Here is a 20,273-nt window from a genome sequence, read left to right on the forward strand (position 1 = left end):
TACATGGGTTCAATTTTGCTCTAGCAATAGCAATAGCAATAGCACTTTCATTTATATACCGCTCTATAGCCGGAGCTCTCTAAGCGGTTTGCAGTGATTTTAGTATATTGCCCCCAACATTCTGGGTACTCTTGCCAAAGTATATATTGAGTCAGGAGTGAGCCAAAAAATACTCAGAGATTCTTTTCAATACCACCCTTTTGTTGCACGCACAGCATCTCCACTAGTTACTTATGACTAACTACTATTGAAATCAGTTAAATGATGTAGACTAGACTAATTTCCAGACTAACACTGCACTGAACCACCGGTGTTTTCTATTGCACAACGGGAGAGGGGTGATTTTCAGTAATCTTCCCTCCCCCATGCAGCTGCCTGTGGCTCCCGAAAAAAATATCCCTGAGGATCCTGCAACTCTCAGAGAAATAGTCTCAGGAGGTACCAAGAGCTGCAGAGGGAAAGGATAATAATGGGATATCACCCCTCCACCTGTGCACAACAGAAATGTTGGCACATCAGTGCAGCATTAGTCTGGATGTGAGCCAATGGGACTGTCATGACTAATATCAGAATCTAACAGTCTGGATTCTGCCTGTTCTTAAAAAATTGAGAACTCAGAGTAATCCAATGTAGATATAGATTTTGTATTCTTTTAGTCGTCTAACCATAGCAAAACATAATAACAAAACTATGCAATGAAGTCCAATAAAAGCAAATTACACAACACAACATATAAGTAAAATCATGTCACACAGGCCTAAACTAAGAAACGTTTACAATTTACATATCAGAACTCTGCTCGCTGCCGCCCCCCACCCACTGGCAAGCCACAACATTTCCCTTCAGGAAATTTGCTCTAACCTTCATCACCACAGATAGAAAACAAGCTGTCTTTGCAGTTACCTCTCTATCTTGTCCATACTGTAAACAAATCACTATATCATTGGCCAGCATCCTCAAATAATTCCTTAAGATATGTCCCAGAAGTCTTTTCCTCTCTCTCTCTTCTACAGCAGACACTGCATAATAAAGTATACTAGATCTTCTGTGAACATTTAGACCACAGGGACAGGCGCCCTCAAGATATGGCTTATTCCTTTATCTTCCCTCTAAAACTGCTGATGGCAGCAAATTATTCGAGCTTTGGTGAAAACTGTCCTATTTTTGTAATTTTGTATCTCCCTGAGATTGCAAGGCAGAACAAAAGGGATGTAAGGCAGATATCTATTAAATAGTGCTATCCTAGAAACATATAGCTGCTCTATCAGTTTGAAGCAATATATCCCTCAAATTCTGCCCAAATAACTTTTGAGTGTGCTTTACCCCTGAACTCTTTCTAAATGGTTCAGAAAAGCCCGGATCAACCACTAAGGATAATACAAACCCTTTCCAGGCCTGAGTACTCATTTCTTCAAGCACAATTAGAATGGGACGTGGAGGGTCACTAAAAAAAAAGATCTTCAACTAGAAATGTGTCATCATTTGATGTGCCACTATCTGAATTGTGATAGAATTGGCAGTGGATTCTGAGCAGACTGGAGCCCTATTCGGACATTACATGTATACAGGTGTCTGTATGCATGTACCTGTTTTTGTGTGAATGAGTGTACATGTATTCATTTTATAAGGGATATAGTCTCAAAATAGACAGGGCACTTCTGAAGACAGTGAAAGTTACCCAGAATCACCCCCCCCCAAGTGTATATAGGTGCAGTGGCAGTGGGGGGCCCTCTAGCTGTGAGAACACAGCTCCCATTGCATCATCACACCATTATTCTGAATGACAGTCAGTGATCAAGAATCCAGATGAACCAGAGATGCATGGAAAGTCCTCTTTTTGACTTAACACTCATGCTAGTGGAGTAAGCTTCATTCATGTCCATAAGACACAACAATGTAATGCAGGGGAGTATAAAATAACTCTTTGTTTTAACAGGAAAATGACTATCTCCAGGAATGCCTTGAAGCAATTCAGCAAGATTTTGTCATTTTTAACAGAGAGAGGTGAGTTTGGGGGTGTGTTTTTGCTTATGCTTTTATTTTGCTTTGAGCAGCATTTAAATTCACAGGGTTGGTAGCTGGCAGCAGAAAGGAGGAGAAAGACTACAACAGTAGTTGACCATTCTGCTCTGGCTTCTTCTTGGGTGCTGAGTTGAATTTCTTTATGCTGTACATTCATGAGGATAATATTGTTGCTTTTAGAAACCATTTAATTCTACTCTGCTTATATTTTGTGCCAGTTAACCTTTGAAATGTATGTTGACCCTTCATAGATAAATTAGCATCTATACAGCTGTTGATCCTGTGGGTTAGGGATGTGCTAAATGTTTCGGGTACAGAACGATCTGTACCCGAAACTGCCCTTTTCGGGTGATTCATTGCCGAAACGAACCACCCTCTTGCCCTCCCGAAATGTTTTGGAGCCGAAACGAATCACCCCCATTTTGGCTCCAAATTATTTGTCGTTTCAGCCCTCCATTTTGTGGCTGATAAAGTGCTTCTTCTTCCTCCTCCATTTTGAGTTCTGATGTCTATTTGAATTTCCCTCCTTTTTGCCTCCCATTGACTTCAATGCAAAAAGGTCCAATCTGACTTCTACTTGAATTTTGGGTCCCAGGGCCAAAAGAGTGGAGTGAGGTAGTAGTGCCTAATGGGTGAAGGGTGCCACCCAAATTGCAGGGGAATTGGGCAAAGGGCTGGTTTTTGGTGAATTGTTGAAGTTTTAGTGTCTTTGGGGCAGATTTGGGGCATAAAGTGGGCTCTGGGGTGGAAGGGTGTGGTGGGGTGGTAGTGCCTAATGGGTGGAGGCTACCACCCAAATTGCAGGGGGATTGGGCAAAGGGCTGATTTTTGGTGAATTGTTGAAGTTTACACGTCTTTAAGGTTTTCCCCCATAAGGTATAATGGAGGTGTATCGCTTCACATTGGGGGGAAAGGGTGTCCTAGAGTGGTGTGGTGTTGGCGGTAGTGCCCAAGGGAGGCAAGGAAGCTACCATAATTTTTTCAAAAGATTTGGGCAGAGGGCTGATTTCTGGTGATTTTTTTGAAGTTTACGCGTCTTTAAGGTTAGGTATAAGGTATAATGGAGGTTTCAGCAGCCCCATAACTGCACTTGGAGTGTGCTGGGGTGGCCCAGAGTGAGTGGTGGTGTAGTTAGCACCATAGGGTGCCAACCACTCCAATGGGTTTCTAACTCATGGGGTACAGGGTTCTGTTTTTTCTGTGATGCTATGAGTGTAGATTCTTTGGTAGCAAATGAGATTTTCAATACAAACCATGAATCCACTCTCATTTGCTACCAAAGAATCTACAAGGCAGCTAAGGTTGCAGCACCTTGGATAGCTCCCAGTGAGCAACTTACTCTGCCAAAGGCCGGAGGTGGAATGCGGTCTTAAATACCTCCAGGCTCCATCTCCCCACATGAAGACCAGAGGGGGCAGTCTTCTAGCCTGGAGTCTAACACTTCTCTTCTCCACTCCATCAAGTCCCCCCTGGCCCATTGTTGTGCAGGCTTGTGCAAGCTTGGAAGGGCACAAAGTACATAGTATGGAGAAGACTGATTCATTGAGATCTCAGTCTAGTGAGTGCCAGTTCCAGGTCTCTGGATCTGGATCCCCCAGCTGGCAGGCTCAGACACCAGCCCAGTGTCAAGACTTGGAGCTGAGACTAAACATGGGGCTGGCTCCCCTAACCCAACTACTCCCGGTCTTCTGTGTCCAACTTTGCTGCGCTATTGCTCATGACTGGAGTAATGACAGATACCAGAACACATTTTGAACAAAGAATCTATATTATTAATTCTCCAAGACAGGCCATGCGTGGGGACGTGGTAGAAAGGAGGTGATTGGCTGACAGAGTTTGCAAGCAGACGTATATATATATATATATATATATATAGGGATAGGGATAGGGATAGGGATAGGGATAGCAGGCAGAGGTCTGCAAAAAGACAGGTCGTGAGGGAGGAAAGAGCCCTTTCAGGAAAAGGAGGATGCCGTTGTGTGAATTAAATGAGGAAACAAGATGAATAAAATCTGTTAACTCAGGGAGGGAGGGAGAGAGAAAAAAAACATGAAGGGGGGGGAAGAAAGAGTGGGAGCAGGAGTGGGATTCAGGTGAGGGTGGGGAGGTCTCTGGGGATATGGGGCTGCAGCTTGGCCAATAGGTGGCAGCAATGCTGCAGCCACAACCAAGAAGGGTGAGGGGGATGGAAGCAACGGGATGGAGGAGGAGCAGGAGTGCAGCTCAGGTGAGGGTGGGGAGATCTCTGAGGTGAGGGGAGCAATCAAGTACTAACACGCAGATGCTCTGGAGTGTGCAAGAGTTCCAACACTGAAGCAGAGAGAAATAATGGTGATGGTCAGGATGCAGAGGTGGAGGGCCGGCAGGCAAAGCCCCGCCAGCCAGGAAGAGGAGGCAGTGGCGGGGAGAAATAATGGCGGCGGCAACGAGATGGGCAGATGGCGGGCAAAGCCCTACCAGCTGGGAGGAGGAGGTGGGAGGCGGCAGCAGAATGGCCTGGCTGCGGGGGGAGATAGCGAGCGAGCTGCGCGCAGGAGAGCGAGTGAGCTCCAGGGGGAGAGTGAGCGAGCGAGCTGCGGAGGGAGAGCAAGCGAGCTGCATGGGGGAGAGCGAGCTGCGTGGGGGAGAGCGAGCTGCGGGGCAAGCGATCGTGCTGTGGGGGGAACGAGCAAGCGTGCTGCAGGGGGTGAGTGAGCACGCTGCAGGGGGAGCAAGCGAGTGAGAGCGCTGCGGGGGGAGAGCGAGCGAGAGCACTGCGCGGGATGCCGCAGGCTCAGTGCACAGGTGCTCTGTGCGGGGTCAGCTAGTATGTCTTAAAATTCAAAGAAGAGATTTATGCAAAAACTATGGAAATGCAGGAGAAAGTCAAAAGTCATTATGGCTGGGAATGATGGAGGTTGTAGTCCAACATCTGGGACCCAAGCTTGAGAACCTCTACAATAGGCCATTGCTGAGGTGCCAGATTAAAACTTACACAAAGCTCTTCATAACTGCATGCAGCTTCATTTTATATCTCATTCTCGTTCAGATGATTCACCTTGAAACTCTACTTTCATAGCCATGTTATACGTATGCAACAGGCTTTTTATTCTCTTCTGCACAGGTTGAAGAAGAGCCCGGATCAAGTGAATGAGTCCATTTCTCCTCCCGAAACCACTGATGAAGCTGAGACTGAGACAGAATCTGAACATTCTAACTTGAATATGTGTAGCTCAGTATGTTCTTCCACGGGCAGCAGCTAGGACTACAGGGATGAGGCAAAGGGGCCAGAAGCTTGCGTACCTCTGGAATAAATCATTCTCAGGTTGCCCTGACAAGCAGATGACAGTCCACTGAGTACTTTAGTTGAGAAAAAGAAGAGAAGTCACCACAACCAACACTGTTTAGCTGTATCAGAGGCAGATAGTTCTTACAGAACTTGTGGATGAAAATGTTCGCCTGTTACCTGCTATGAGGAAAGATACTTTGCTATGCAACACTTTGGTGAAAACAGTTCTTCTTCTTTCTGTGTCCTTTTATTTCTTTTTCAGGGACAGATTAGTGTCTGAAGTATATTTTCAGGTGTGAAGATCAGAGAGCAGATCCTAGCTTAGGTCCAAGATCATACAGATCAAAAGCACACAAGGTAGAATGGGAGGGCAAGATTGCAAAGGCAATTCCCGACTCACCTTTGTGGCACTGTCCGTGGACTCCACCTTCTGCATGCAAGATTGTCTCACGGTATTTTCAGAGCATCTGGGGCTCTTTTAGAGCATGGTGACTGCAAATAATCTACATCAACTGAGCTTACTAGGGACACTAGAAGGGCATCTCGGCAATGCTTGATGTCCAGTGGGTCTTGTCTCAGTGTTATTAGACACTTTTCAAGGAGATGGAGCAATCCAACATATGACCAAACACACCAGGTTTTGCAGCTGGAGTTTTTAAATGATGCAAAGTAGGGTGTTGTTCTAAACATAATGACTCTTTTCACTTAGTTCTCCTTACCTCCAAGGAGCTGTGTAGGCTTTGAACAGATGAACAGAAGTTAGCATTTTCTTTCGTATGAAGGAGCAGGGTGCAATTCTGGCAAGCTTTAGATGAGATAGCTATGAAGCTATGCCCTAGTTATGCAGGAGGTGATGCACCCTTCTGTTTACATTGTTCTAAGTGTAATTTAAAGTACTGTATATAAATTTCTGGCATCTGTCTTAACTTCTTGTGACGACAGGAAAGTTCTGACGTGTGCTTCAGCTGTGGATATTGCCTTTTTAATTGTTTCAGACGCCTTTTTTCTATACTAGGCTTAATGGCTTAGTCGACTGTATAGTGGCGTTAGGTTTCTATTAAAACACTTAGAACTCTGGTTCTAGGATATCTATCAAATACTTGTGCTGTACATTAAAAAAAAACCACCCTCATAACTGTTTTCATTCAAATTGTGTGTTACCAAATGTGTAAGAGTGTTCTGTTTGCATCCCAGTTATGTTTTCCTGTAGGAAAGTGAATGTAGCATGCTTTTGATTTCAAGACATCTTTCCCCACAGTGTTAATGAGGTGCCTGATAGAGGCCAATATGCCAGGGATTGAACCAGGTCGGAAATTAGGACCCTTTACAGCTTTAGCTCTAAAGTGGCTGCTTCCTCTGTAGTTCCTTTATGCATCACTGCTACTAAGGAGCCGTGATAGCATGGCATTCCCACCATGCATAAAGTGGGAATATATTCATGTAAGCATAAGGCTTACATGAATATATTAGGGTTTGCCTGTTTTTAATCTCTACACACACAGCCCATGATGTAATGGTATATATCAGTTTTATATGGACGATAACCAAACCGTGCTTACTTTTCCACAGTTTTATGCAGAGGTCAGTAAGCAGTAAGAAGTGTGCAGAACCAAAATGTCACAAGATTCATTCTAAAACAAACCATTCAGGTTTGTTTGGGCACAATTGTGTGGTGTGTACAAAGAAGCCAAAGCTTTCCTACCAACTGCTCCAACATTAGGGAACCGCCAAGTAAACTGAATGCCCTCTCTACCATTTAGCTGTAGGAAGCATTCAGTCTTGGTAGTGGTTATCATTGAACTTTGAGGGATTCACTGTTGAGTGTATGACTGTTCAGGCCGAGCTATTCCAGCTGCTGTCCCAGCACAATACCCCATCACCTGATGTTAGGCCAACATTGCAGGGCTGATCTCCTGAGTGACGCAGAACAGTCCAGAGTCAAGGTGCCAACCCAGTTAGCCAACTGTTCACAGAAGATGGTGTTCAGCTGCATTAGCACAAAAGGACTGTACAGTACATATACTTCAGCTTTAATCCCAAATGGCATGTGCATGTATTATTGGACAGAAAAGGCTCATTCATTGTGAGGAATTTTATTTATATTGGCTGATATACAGATGGCATTGCTCATGAGTAGTCCCACTGAAATTAACAGAACAAGTTAGTCATGAGTAATTAATTTCAATGGGACTCAAGTAAAGTGTGCTATCAAGTCGATTCTGACTCCTGGCGCCCACAGAGCCCTGTGGTTTTCTTTGGTAGAATACAGGAGGGGTTTACCATTGCCTCCTCCCTTGCAGTATGAGATGATGGCTTTCAGCATCTTTCTATATCGCTGCTGCCCAATATAGTACTAGCAGGGATACAAACCAGCAACCTTCTGCTTGTCAGTCAAGCATTTCCCTGCTGTGCCATTAGGTAGCTACTCATGAGTAATTTCATCTGGATGTCAGTCTTTATCTTTCATTCATTAAAATATAGGTATGCTGCCCCCTCCAGCAAACTGCTGCTTGGGGTAGCTTACAATAAAAAGACAATAGTACAACCATAAATAATAATAAAACAAACAGCAAAACAAAACAGCAAAATAAAATGACAGACAGGACTAAAATAGGTTAAAACCAGAAAGCTAATTAAAACCGATTTTTATTTTTTATTTTTTTTAAAAGGCAGGATTACTGATTTAAAGTGTTGGTTTTTAATCATTCCTTCCAAGCAGTCTCTCGGATAGGATGTTCAGTGCATTGTGATAAATGTTCTATCTTGGTTTAGAAAAAACAATGTTCGTCTAGTTAAAATGTCTGCCTTGAAATAAGCTACTATATGTGTATTACTATTGGCTAATCAGTTAGAAAGTCAGTCAAGTAGAAACCCTTCTTAATTGGTTCAGAATCATAATGTTTGAATGTGTTAAAATATGTAACATGGTCCAGTCAAAGTTAAGCACTTGCAGGATTTGTTGATTTTAGTAGAAGAGTTAAGCAGTGCTCGGCTTTCTCTCATGAAGACCAATGGGTCTTTCTCTTCCAGTTGTCAGAATATATTGCCCTCGCACCCAGTAAGCAACTAGTTCTGCTAGTTCTATAGGATCCAGCATAAGAACACTATGAGGTCATTCACACAATCAAAAACTGTGTTCTAGCTAGGTTTGGGAGCTGTGTGCGCTCCCAATTTTCGTTTGTGTGGAAGCAAGGTAAGCAGAAAACCTCGGTAGAAGTGATTATGTGGAAGCAAGGTAGGAGGAAAAGCTACTCAGGTTTTCCTCTTATCTTGCTTCCACACAATCAGTTCTACCCAGGTTTTCATCCTGCCGAGCTTCCTCATAACCTCATAAAATTCCTCATAAAATTGGGAGCACACACAACTCCCAGGTAGAACACAGTTTTTGATTGTGTAAATGGCCTCATTGAGTGGGTCATGGTGGCAGGCCAATTCTTGCCTTTCTGCTCTGAGGCCTGTCGTCACAACCTGTGACATGCCCATCACTCTCTGCTTCATATCTTTGTTTCTGTGTTTTCCTTCCAGTGAGCTATCAGCATGAGAAATTGCTTAGCGGCACTCTATCTCCCTATAATTCCCCCTCTTCCCCCTGCCTTTTCCAGAAGAGGAAAGAGAACTTCTACAGGACTCTTTACAGGAACCAATAGGATACTAGGTGGATTCTAGTACCGCAGTGGCAAGCCTTATGGCAGCAGCTTAAAAAGCTTGTGGTGCCTGTGATCATGGAAAGGTGGTCTTCTAGAATCTGTAAACCATGTGGTTAAATCCACCATTACCACTGCTCTACTATGGTCAGAAACTGTAGTAGGCCACCATCTTCTGACACAGTTGTGTGAGCCAGGTAAGCTTTTAAAGTAGGACATACCTGACTTAGAGTTGGCTGAATTCGCTCTCCTCCTGCTAGTTTAAGTGTTCATTGGACTGAGTGCTTTTTCTGCCTGTTTCAGTAAGCACATCAAACCTGCATTTCATTGTGTATATATAACTACCAATTCCCTCCTCTTCCAATGTATCTGTTTGAACAATACTGCATTCCTCTTACACGAGAGCACAGTCCTTTAGGAATCAAGGGTTTTATGCACAATCTTTTAGATTATGAATTTATGTATTTTTAAAGCCTGTTCCTATGTACTTTCCTTACAGCTAAAACTATGTGCTTTACTTTTCACTATAATGTATAATGGTATTTGTGGGATTAAATCACAGAGATCTGTGGTTTCTGAGTAATAATTCTAAAATAAATGCTTATATTGAGCACACAAGTTATTGGCATCAGTCTTCAGCTGATGAAGAGCTGTCTTGGTTTGGCAATGATAATTTTCATACTTTTTATGATTTGATAGTCAAATCAATGTTTTTATGGATCATGGTTATTAAAGGAATAAGTCAGATCGATCATGTAAACAGCAGTCCATGCAACAATCATCTGTATGTGAATTCTGAGGTAAAGGTAAAGTGTGCCATGAGTTGGTGTCAACTCCTGGTGATCACAGAGCCCTGTGGTTTTCGTTTTGGTAGAATACAGGAAGGATTTACCATTGCTGCCTCCTGCACAGTATGAGATTATGCCTTTCAGCAACTTCCTATATCGCTGCTGCCCAATATAGGTGTTTCCCATAGTCTGGGAAACATACCAGAAGTGATTCGAACCAGCAACCTCATGCTTGCTACTAGGCAAGTCATTTCTCTGCTGCGCCATTATGTGAATTCTACATGCTAACAAATGTGCTGGTAAATCCATCTCACCATTTGACATGAACGAGTAAATTATGGATATTGTATGTTGTCCTCATTCCAACAAGGGGAGGACTTGGGATGGGGTTTCTGGAGTACTGCAGCAGGGGGTTGCTGGTGTCTGGATCAGCACCACCTGGATGCAAACTACACCATGTACAGTAGTTTCTTGTGCTTTCCATCAGGGTTCATTCTGTCTATTGATTGGACTAAAGCTGCAATCTTATGCACACTTAACTGCAGGTAAGCCCTGTTGAATACACTCATTTCTTTCTGAGAAAACATGCATAGGATCATGTTTAAATCACATATAAATTGCATTGAAAAAGCAACTTTGGCAACATAAACCTAAGCCAGTGATTAAATCTGGATGCCTTGAGAGTAACTGTTCTTTTATTAATTATTTTGTTATTTCGGTGGAATCTTTGTAAACTCCCTTTGTAAACAGCTCCACACATTCCTGTAAGTTTTACCGCATGGAAGTGAACACTCTATTTCATGAGGAAACTTAAGTAATAGCAATATGTCTGTGGGTTTTTTTTGAAAGATAGATGCAGAAAAAAATCCATTTGTGGAATAATAAATGCCTATTTTTATTTGAAAACAAACAAACAGAAACACAATGTTAATGTTTGTTTATAAGTTTGCTGTTCAGCAGCAGCAGTGATCACAAGAGTGCATGTCTGGCACATTGGAAGATGCCAGTCATCAGTAATCTAGAGAGAGTTCAGTCCTGTGCTGGTCCTGGTGGGTGTTGCACAGTAGGGCAGAATCGGGGAGGGGGGGCACTGGTGCTGAATGGCAAAGTGTGCCCAACAGGGCTTCGAATTTTGCAGCGGGGGCAGTTCTCCCTAGACCGTTGCTCAGTAGCATCTTCTTCCTACATGTCGTGCCCCCTTCTGATTGTCTGCTGCTGTTCAAAATGCAATCGTTGACTTTTCTCTGTTTGCTATTTACTATGGAAACTTCTGCCATGATTCGGCTTGGGTTCATATGTGTACAGGAGTTAGCTTCTGCAGCTGTATCTCTGGGTAGGCAGAGAACTGGACATGAAACAGGTGCCATGAACGTTGCTTCATCAGCTCCATCTAGCAGCTGGAGTCATGTATGTGTGTAGATATCAATGATATCTACACCACCGCTAAGTTACTTTGTGGGCTGGATTTATTCCCTTCCCTCCACCAAACGTCTGATCATCATGATTTCTGCTTTATAAGTTAGGGTATGCATGCACCGACTCATCTGTTAGTATAGTTGAATGTGGGCATTGTTCTTTGTTCCAGTGCAAATTTTATCATTTTGCCAATCTAAATGAGCCATATGGGACCAGTGAGGATGTGAAATGGAAGAGAAGAATGGGTAAAATAGAGACTAATTACTACTGCGACTACCACAAGTATTTATATACCAACAAAGTTACAAGTATTTACAAGTATTTATATACCAACAAAAGTTCTCAAAGCAGTTTATACAGAAAAATAAATAATAAAGATGGTTTCCTGACCTGGGAATGTCATGAGCTGCCTCACTTCAGTTGCTCAGAAATAAGCCGAACTGTTTCCAGAAAACCCAGAAATAGCTTGCTTATTTTGTTGAAGAAATCCATATTTGAGCCAATACCGTGAGCCTCACCTCTTACAGGACTTAGGGTGATGCTTCTGTCATAGGAAAGGGGAAACTACATTTCCCAAGGGCCAAGGGCACCTTTCTCCCTGAGGTGCACCAGGGAGATTCAGTTGTTCCCCTTCCCTCATCCATTCTACCACAGCAGCTGTGCTGGGCTTGGTAAATATTATATGGAAAGGGGGAGGGTTTGGGGCAGTTGGGATGAGTATGTGTTTGTGGTGGGTGGGGAAATGTCAAGAAAGTTTCTCGGGCTTAGCTTTTAATCCAAATTGAAGATGATTTTGGATGCCTGCAATACATGCCTCTTCTTTTGAGGTGAGCATCTTTGACATCTTTAGGATAAAGCAGGTTTTTTTCTGGTCACTGGCTGACATACTGCACAATGTTCTGTCTGCTTTGCAACAACATGTTTGCACAGTTGCACAAGAAAACTCTTGTCTCTTGTGCAACAGATGCAAGAATTGTACAAAGGCAGTTGCAAAATGGAAAGCTGTTATTTCCAATGGCTGTTTCTCTCACAATGGCGGTCATGCGGTTCTTGTGTCATGTGCAAGAGCGGAACTTTTGGAACTGCACAAGTGTTCTGCCTATAAGGCAGATAGAACATTGCACAGTAGGCCAGCCACTGACTGCAACAAGTCTGCAACATTTCCATTTGATGTTTCGCAGCTAATTGGAGGACTTGAAAACCCTCATGAGTCCAAACACAGTGACAGAATTTTGCATCTCTGCTCATTCCCAGCAACCATCATGGAAAAGGCAAATTGCCCTGTCTCCATGCACTCTAAAATTTCCCTGTGAAAAGCATAAGAATAATTTTGGAGCCAGTCATTACCAGTTCCTTTGGTTTTGAATTAAAAGTGTTGGCAGTCTCCCACAGATTACCCCTGCACCCACCCTGCCATTGTTGATTGAGCATGTACTATCCTTGTTTGGGAAGAAGTCAGCATCACCCATTTGCGCACACAGTTCTTGATCCAGCCTGTGTGGAAGCCTTCCTCAGGGTGCATGTTGCTCTCAAGATGGACACTACTGTTCTGTTTCCACCTAACAGTCCACATGTTTGACTTGTCTTTGCTTGCCATTGTCTACTCTGCTGAATGAGACATTCAAATGGAAGAGATGCTGTTGCCAGTTCGTATACTGAAGAATGGGTTAGTATACAAAGGGCTACATTGCTCTCTTTGCCCACTAGAGGGTGGGTAGAGGCCATGCTTGGGATGGAGTTAGCTGCCCGGCAATAGGATGTCAAAATGTTCAAATGACAATACTTGGGTTCTGCCTTGTATATTCAATTATCCAAGGTCTAAAACTGGGCGTGCAAAAATATAAATGATGTATAGAGATGTGTGGAAATAAGATGTCCTCATGGAGAAGAGGAATGTAGTGTTACAGATTGTGGTGACCACCTTTTGCCTAAGAATACATGCATTATAACAAAACAAAACAAAAAACCCGCCACTTTGAATGATCATTCATGATTGGGAACTTTTTTTGTTGCCACTTAACTTAAAAATTGAGAGAGAGAGAGAGAGAGAGAGAGAGAGAGAGAGAGAGAGAGAGAGAGAATTGCAGTCAAGTTTCAGGTGCAAAAATATCTGGTCAGCAAAATATGCCATCTAATCCATTGCCATCACTATAAAATTGGACCAACAGAGCAATTAGTTGTGTGTTTTTCACATTATTGATATTCAGACTCTATCAAAAGTTGTTCCTGATCCATAAAGAGATGGACCAATAGTCTGATTCAGTATTAGGCAGCTCCTATTTTCCTGTCTCCAGGTAGTGCTTGGAAAATGCCCTGTTTAAAACCCTGGAAAGCTGCAGCCACTTAGTTTAGATAATACTAGAGCAATCAATGTTCTGACTCAGTTCCATATAAGGCATCCAGAGGCGTATCTAGGGAAAATAGCGCCTAGGGCAAACACTGAAATTGCGCCCCCTGTCCAAGCATCTGACACCCATCTTTCAGATAACTTTACCATAATATCAGCTGAAAAATACAAGTCAGGCTCGTTAATCTTTTAATATTTCAAAAACTATTTTAGCAGTGGACTTTGCCAGACCAAAAAATGCTGGAAAACTACAAATTTCAGTATGCTGGGGCTCATGAAATACCCAAATACTATGTGGAGGTGTACTTGGAAAACTAAACAGAAGTGCCTGTCTAATTTTCTATTATGTATTGTAGCATCACCATTACATAAGTTTTAAAAATAAATGGAGAATTTGACTTTTCCCAGATACTCTGTAAATAATTAAAGGATATGCAGAGTAAACTGTGTCACTGCTTGGAATATTGGAATATATTCTAGTCTTTCAGAAAGACAGTTAAAATGAGAGAAAAAGAGCAAGAAACTCCCAGTGGGCCTTAATACTAAGGATTTCACACTGATTCAAAGACAAATTCACCATTAATAGCCATATTAGCAAGACATCACATTTAACTCACTTATCACAAGAAGCAAAGAGCTAATGAATAGAATCCTAGCTTATAAGCATCAGCTCAGTATTCACAAGCCCTGATTCTCTGTACATAGTGCCAATCTGAATATGTGTACAGTGACTTATATTATATATAATTATTTTTTTACCTGTAGCCCCTTCGGGGGGCTTCCTAAAGGCTGGGGTGTTTTTTTTGCAAGGGTTCCCCCTCCCCCCCCACTGGCCTCGCAGGGACCATTTGAGCATGTGCAGTGGCCATTTTAAAAAATCTTTTTTAAAAAAATGGCCACTGAAAACAAAATGGCCACCGTGCATGCTCAAATGGCCTCTGCAAGGCCTGGCATGACCTAGGGCCTCACAGAGGCCATTTGAGCATGCACGGTGGCCATTTTGTTTTCAGTGGCCATTTTTAAAAAAAATCAATTTTACAAAATGCCCCCCCTTCAAGTGGCGCCCAGGGCACGTGCCCTGCCTGCCCTACCCCTAGATACGCCCCTGAAGGCATCTTCATATGTCCAGTCACTAAGAGATAAAATGCTAAACCAATATCCATTAAAATAAATACAAGAAATGATATTCCAATCTCATGCATCTCCCTGTAGACGTGGAGTCCATCTGCCACTTTGCACAGTAGAAAAAAAGTTTTATTTCCTGATTCAGCCTAGATATGAAAATATTTTTTTAAAATCTTTTGGTACAGTGCCATGTTTTTTATTTGCATTTAATGACTTTTCTCACTAAGGCCTTATTTTTCACAGAGTCAGTTTCACAGCCATTTCTGTGAGTAACTCTGCATCTACTGAGGAAGCTTTTCCATTTTGACAATTGATATGAACTGACAGCATTTGTTAAGACTGCCTGTACTAATTGGACACTGTTAGGTTGATGGATGGTTGAATATGCTTGACTGTCTACGTGTAGGTGTCCTGAGTGTAATGAGGAATATTCTACATTTGTGAATTATTATTTTTTAATCATGGGGTGGGGGGAGACTGCAAGAACAAAACAATATATTGAAACAATATGCCCCCCCACAAAAAAACCCTTTAAAACCTACTTTTTCACCCAAGCCTTTTAATTTAATTGTGGTTTAAACCTTGTTCTAAGGTCTTTATTTCTGTATTTTAACTTTTTTATGTTGTTGTAGTCTGCCCAGAGATGGATGTTTGGGGAGGCAAATTTGATAGGTAGATGGATGGATAAATAAAACAGGAAAATTAGACATACACCTCCATAGTTTCAGCAACTGCACAACGTCTGACTCCAGTGCAACCAAGTGCACACAATGCAACTGGGGATGTATACAGATAGCCCTTAAAAAAAGAAGACGCTGAAATCCTGCCAATCAGCCATTTAGCAGGAACTGCAAAGCAGGGCAGACTGAATCAAGCTTTTTGCTTTCCTCTCCAAAGAGCTGTTCAACAGGATTTCAACATTTCAGATTCTTTAAAATGATGCTGATGGCTGTGTAATTGTGTATGCAGCATCCATTATAAGTTCCCCATCCAACATACCCAAAACTGGATCAGAAAACCAAGTAGTTACTAGCTCATAGTGCTGATTACTGTGATTCATTCCTACATGTTACATATGCAAGGTTGAGCTGTGGTAGGTTGCATCATGTAGCCAATTCCACAGAAACGGGGTCTGCCACAGAAAAGGCCCTTCCTCTAATCCCAACTAGCCCCACTTTGCACACAAGAGATTGCATACTTTGCACACGAGAGATTCTCTGGGCAAGACCTTCCTTCTCAGAGTCATATTTGGGGCAAGTGGTACAGGAGGTGCCAAATACAGCACCTCCTGGTTCACTGGCACTCTACTCAACTAAGTTCTCAATAACTACAAATTTATTGTTTTATGTGATACGGTAAGTCATGCATGCAAATCATATTTGATGTAATGAATCAGGCTCTAAATGCAAATACCATTTTAAATAAATGTTGATCACTTGGGTCACCATTTGGTCTACAGCTGGTCCTGTTTCCACCCCCAATTTCCAGGGGGGTTCATATGGGAAGAGGTGCTCACTGAGATCCCAGATTGTTTAAGACATTAATTGTAACTAGCTTAACCTGCGCAGAGCATCTGCATGCTATTACTTGATTGCTCCCCTCACCCCCTGTCACAGCCCCCATCACCTCAGAGATCTCCCCACCCTCACCTGAGCCACACTCCAGCTCCTGCTCCTCCATTTGTTTGCTTCCATACCCCTCACCCCTCTTGGTCACTCCTCCATCCCTTTACTCCACCCCCTCACCCCTCTTGGTCATGGCTGCAACGTTGCTGGCGCCTATTGGCCAAGCTGCAGCCCCATATCCCCAGAGACCTCCCCACCCTCACCTGAGCCCCGTTCCGACTCCTCCCCCCCAGGAGCGGCAGCAGTGGTTGACTGGGCCCTTCTTCGCTGCTGCCACCACCGTGGCTGCTCGTTCCCCTCAGGCCACTGACAGGCCCAGGCCCGTTCCTTGCCTGCTTGCCTCCCTCCCTCTGCCATGACCTCGATAGCCCCAAACAGCAGCAGTGGTTGACTGGGCCCTTCCTTGCTGCCAATAGATGCTGCCATGACCACTCATTCTCCTCAGGCTGCTGACAGGCTTGGGTCCATCCCTCTCCCTTCCTTCTTTCTCTTTCCCCATCCCTCCCTCCCTCCCTTTCTCTCTCCCTCTCCCTCTCTCTCTTCCCCTTCCTAACAAATCTTCTTCATCTTGTTTCCTCATCTAATTCACACAATGGCAGCCTCCTTCTCCTGAAGGGGCTCTTTGCTCCCTCACAACTCCTCTCTTTGCCCACTAACCTTTTATATAGAGAGATTCCTCCCCTCTACAATCAAGAATATCTTCCAACCAGAAACAGTTGCATTCCAACTGACCTTAACCATCACAGGCGCCTCCTCCCTATCTGCATATGGAATCCCCACTGCCCAATCACCATGGTGCCACAGGCTCCTCCTCCCTATCTGCATATGGAATCCCCACTGCCCAGTCACCATGGTGCTTCTGCTCATGAACTCTTGCGAGAGCTGCCACACACAGGATTAGCCATGGGTACACCTTAGAGAACTATATAGATAGATTTGTGTGTCTTAAATTATGTCCAGAAACTAGCAGGCCGCTAATGCTGCTGTTCTGAAATTGGTTGAATATGATCACACCTCCCTGCCCTTGTCAAGATATGCACAGCTGCCACCATTTTAAAAGTGAGATGCTGCCATCTCTCTGCAGCAAAGTTTTTGTTCTCACTGGATTGGGTCTAATTGGAGTCTTTACATGTTACTCCAGCTATGTGACAGTCAGTTGCCCATGAGCAGTTCCCTTGTGGCTGAAGGAATGATTACAGTAGGAAGACTGTTTCCATGTGGCTGCCACAAACGTTTCCACATGACTTGCCTCTACCATGTGGGTCTTTCTCATGAACCAGGCACACACACACACACACACACACCCTTCCTGAAACAATGCCGGTTCTGTATAAAAGACAAACATGATCATTCCCTATTCATGTAGCTAGGTCAGGTAAAACACACTTGCAGCCATTCAGACTTTCTGACAGATAAGCAACTTCCACATGACTAAGAGAGCACTCAGAGGCACCTTACAGAAGCACCTTAGGAACATAGGAAGCTGCCATATACTGAGTCCGACCATTGGTCTATCTAGCTCAGTATTATCTTCACACACTGGCAGCGGCTTCTCCAAGGTTGCAGGCAGGAATCTCTCTCAGTCCTATCTTGGAGAAGCCAGGGAGGGAACTTGAAACCTTCTGCTCTTCCCAGAACGGCTCCATCCCCTGAGGGGAATATCTTCCAGTGCTCACACATCAAGTCTCCCTTTCGTATGCAACCAGGGCTGACCCTGCTTAGCTAAGGGGACAAATCATGCTTGCTACCACAAGACCAGCTCTCCTCCTCCACCTTAGTGAAGTCCAGCATTTGTTATTGTACAGATACACATTCAATGAGTGAGCATCCCCACCGTTATGTATAAAAATCCTCCCTAAGGATCATCCCTGTCAGCTGTCTGCCTATGAATTTTTTCAAAACAAGCACAACAAATGCTGCTCTGAATCTTTTAAAAAAATATTTAGGGATTTTGTAAGGATAGTCTTTGTAAGAAAAAAAAGACCCACGTTTCCCCCACATCATCAATTCATAGAATCTGTTGGGAGCTAATTATAGGATGAGCCCCTCTCTATGTCTCAGTTCTTTTCCGTTTGAATATTCATGGATCATTGCTTTTTCCACCTGACCTTTGGGAAGAGAATGAAATACAGCCACCTCCTGGCTCAAAGCAGGGGGAGCCATCATTTCTCATTACGCTTTTCACCGGGAGAGGTGGACCATTGTGTCTCAGGGTGCTGGAATGTTCTTGAGAGGAAACACACAGCACAGAAGAAGAGACGCAGAAGGAAGCAGCCTTGCTGGTGCTCCCAACTTATGGTTTATCATCACTACTATGATTAGTATGCCTGACTATGCCCTCTGCTTTGTGCCACAGCTGAGGAAAGGTATAGCTCCAGATTTAAAAAAGAAATAAAATACATAGCTATATAAACAAGAAATGGCATAGGCTTGAAGAGGGGCAGGCAAAGGTGTATGGTTATGAGTAAGTAGTGCCATGGGCACTATGCTCTCATGCACATGCACATATTTACATTCCTGAGTGCTATTTGGAGGTGACTGAACAACTTCTTGTCCGAATAACTACCCTTGTGCTAGGTGGGGGAGGGGGGACCATTTCCCTATATTGAATGCACAGGTAGGGTTTCTGAAGTTGGGGTCTTCTGTGATACTTTCATAATAACTGTGCATTTCTGGCTCAAGCTGAGAAGTGTCTGGAAGAGCCTTTGTTGTGAACTTTGCACAGGGGAAGGGCGGGTCACCCCAGAACTCTTGACTGTATGCCCGGAAATTATAACCTTAACCCCCCCACAAGTGAATTATTTTATTTATTTCTATTTCATTTATTTATTCAATTTCTATACTGCCCTTCCAAAAATGGCTCAGGGTGGTTTACACAGAGAAATAACAAATAAATAAGATGGATCCCTGTCCCCAAAGGGCCCACAATCTAAAAAGAAACAGAAGATAGACACCAGCAACAGTCACTGGAGGTACTGTGCTGGGGGTGGATAGGGCCAGTTACTCTCCCCCTGCTCAATAAAGAGAATGACCACATTAAAAGGTGCCTCTTTGCCAAGTTAGCAGGGGGCACAAATTAGGGTATGTCACAAGCAGAAAGCAGGAATAAACACGGTCTACTGAGAGGCTCCCAGATGAGTGATGCAGATTTCTGCTAACTTGACTGTTCATTGTCTACAACTCACGGAGAAAACCCAGGATAGCAATATGTGTGTATTGGTGAGAAGTGCAGCTCATCTGAGGATTTGTCACAGGAGGAAGGGCATTCTTCTATGGCTTGGATCACAATATGAACTAGAGAAGAACTCAGGAAGCCATAATCAGAGAGCCAGCGTGGTGTAGTGGTTAGAGTGCTGGACTAGGACCAGGGAGACCCGAGTTCAAATCCCCATTCAGCCATAAAACTAGCTGGGTGACTCTGGGCCAGTCACTTCTCTCTCAGCCTAACCTACTTCACAGGGTTGTTGTGAAAGAGAAACTCAAGTATGCAGTACACCGCTCTGGGCTCCTTGGAGGAAGATGTAAATGTATAATGTAAAAATAATAATAATAATAATAATAATGATAATGATAATGATAAATAATAATAATGCTCCCCTCAGTTTAAAGGAAATTGTGATTTTCCATTGTATTCCATTTTCTTTGGATCGCTCTCCCAATATCTTAGTTCTACCTTGCCTTTTTTCTCTCCCAGAGTCTGTGAATTGTTCAGCTCCTGGTGCATTACCGAGTCAGAGACTCTGGCTGACTTAGGTTAAGATAAATGTGAAACGAAGCTAATAAAAACCTGTTCTAGGAAATTCTAGATGGCTGAAGGAAGTGGGGTGAGGGGAGAAAGAATTCTATCTTGCCTAAGGTGACAAAATACCCACCCGGCCCTGTTTAGAAATAACCAGCAGTGAATCTCTTTAATTCTCAGATAATATGCAAATCCTGAATGGCAAAACTGTGTCACTACTTATTAATTATTTGTCAGTGTGAATAGAATGTTTAAAAAGTTTTATGTGAAACCTACAATGTATCCTGCCAGGAGCTTGG

The 20,273-nt window shown here is 43.3% G+C and overlaps 1 protein-coding gene across 2 annotated transcripts in view; it reads left to right on the forward strand.

Moving 5' to 3' along the window:
• The window catches only part of STK32C (serine/threonine kinase 32C), a 307,311-nt gene extending 297,759 nt beyond the window's left edge, over nt 1-9,552 (forward strand). For both annotated transcript variants that reach the window (XM_053311068.1, XM_053311069.1), the window contains exons 11-12: nt 1,937-2,004; nt 5,126-9,552. In XM_053311068.1, coding sequence (XP_053167043.1) covers nt 1,937-2,004; nt 5,126-5,264 — 207 coding nt within the window. In that variant the 3' untranslated portion in view covers nt 5,265-9,552. The remainder of the gene's footprint in view (nt 1-1,936; nt 2,005-5,125) is intronic.
• The last annotated feature ends 10,721 nt before the right edge of the window (nt 9,553-20,273 follow it).

Source organism: Hemicordylus capensis, chromosome 3 (assembly GCF_027244095.1).
Source record: "Hemicordylus capensis ecotype Gifberg chromosome 3, rHemCap1.1.pri, whole genome shotgun sequence".
In the NCBI taxonomy this organism is placed as follows: Eukaryota; Metazoa; Chordata; class Lepidosauria; order Squamata; family Cordylidae; genus Hemicordylus; species Hemicordylus capensis.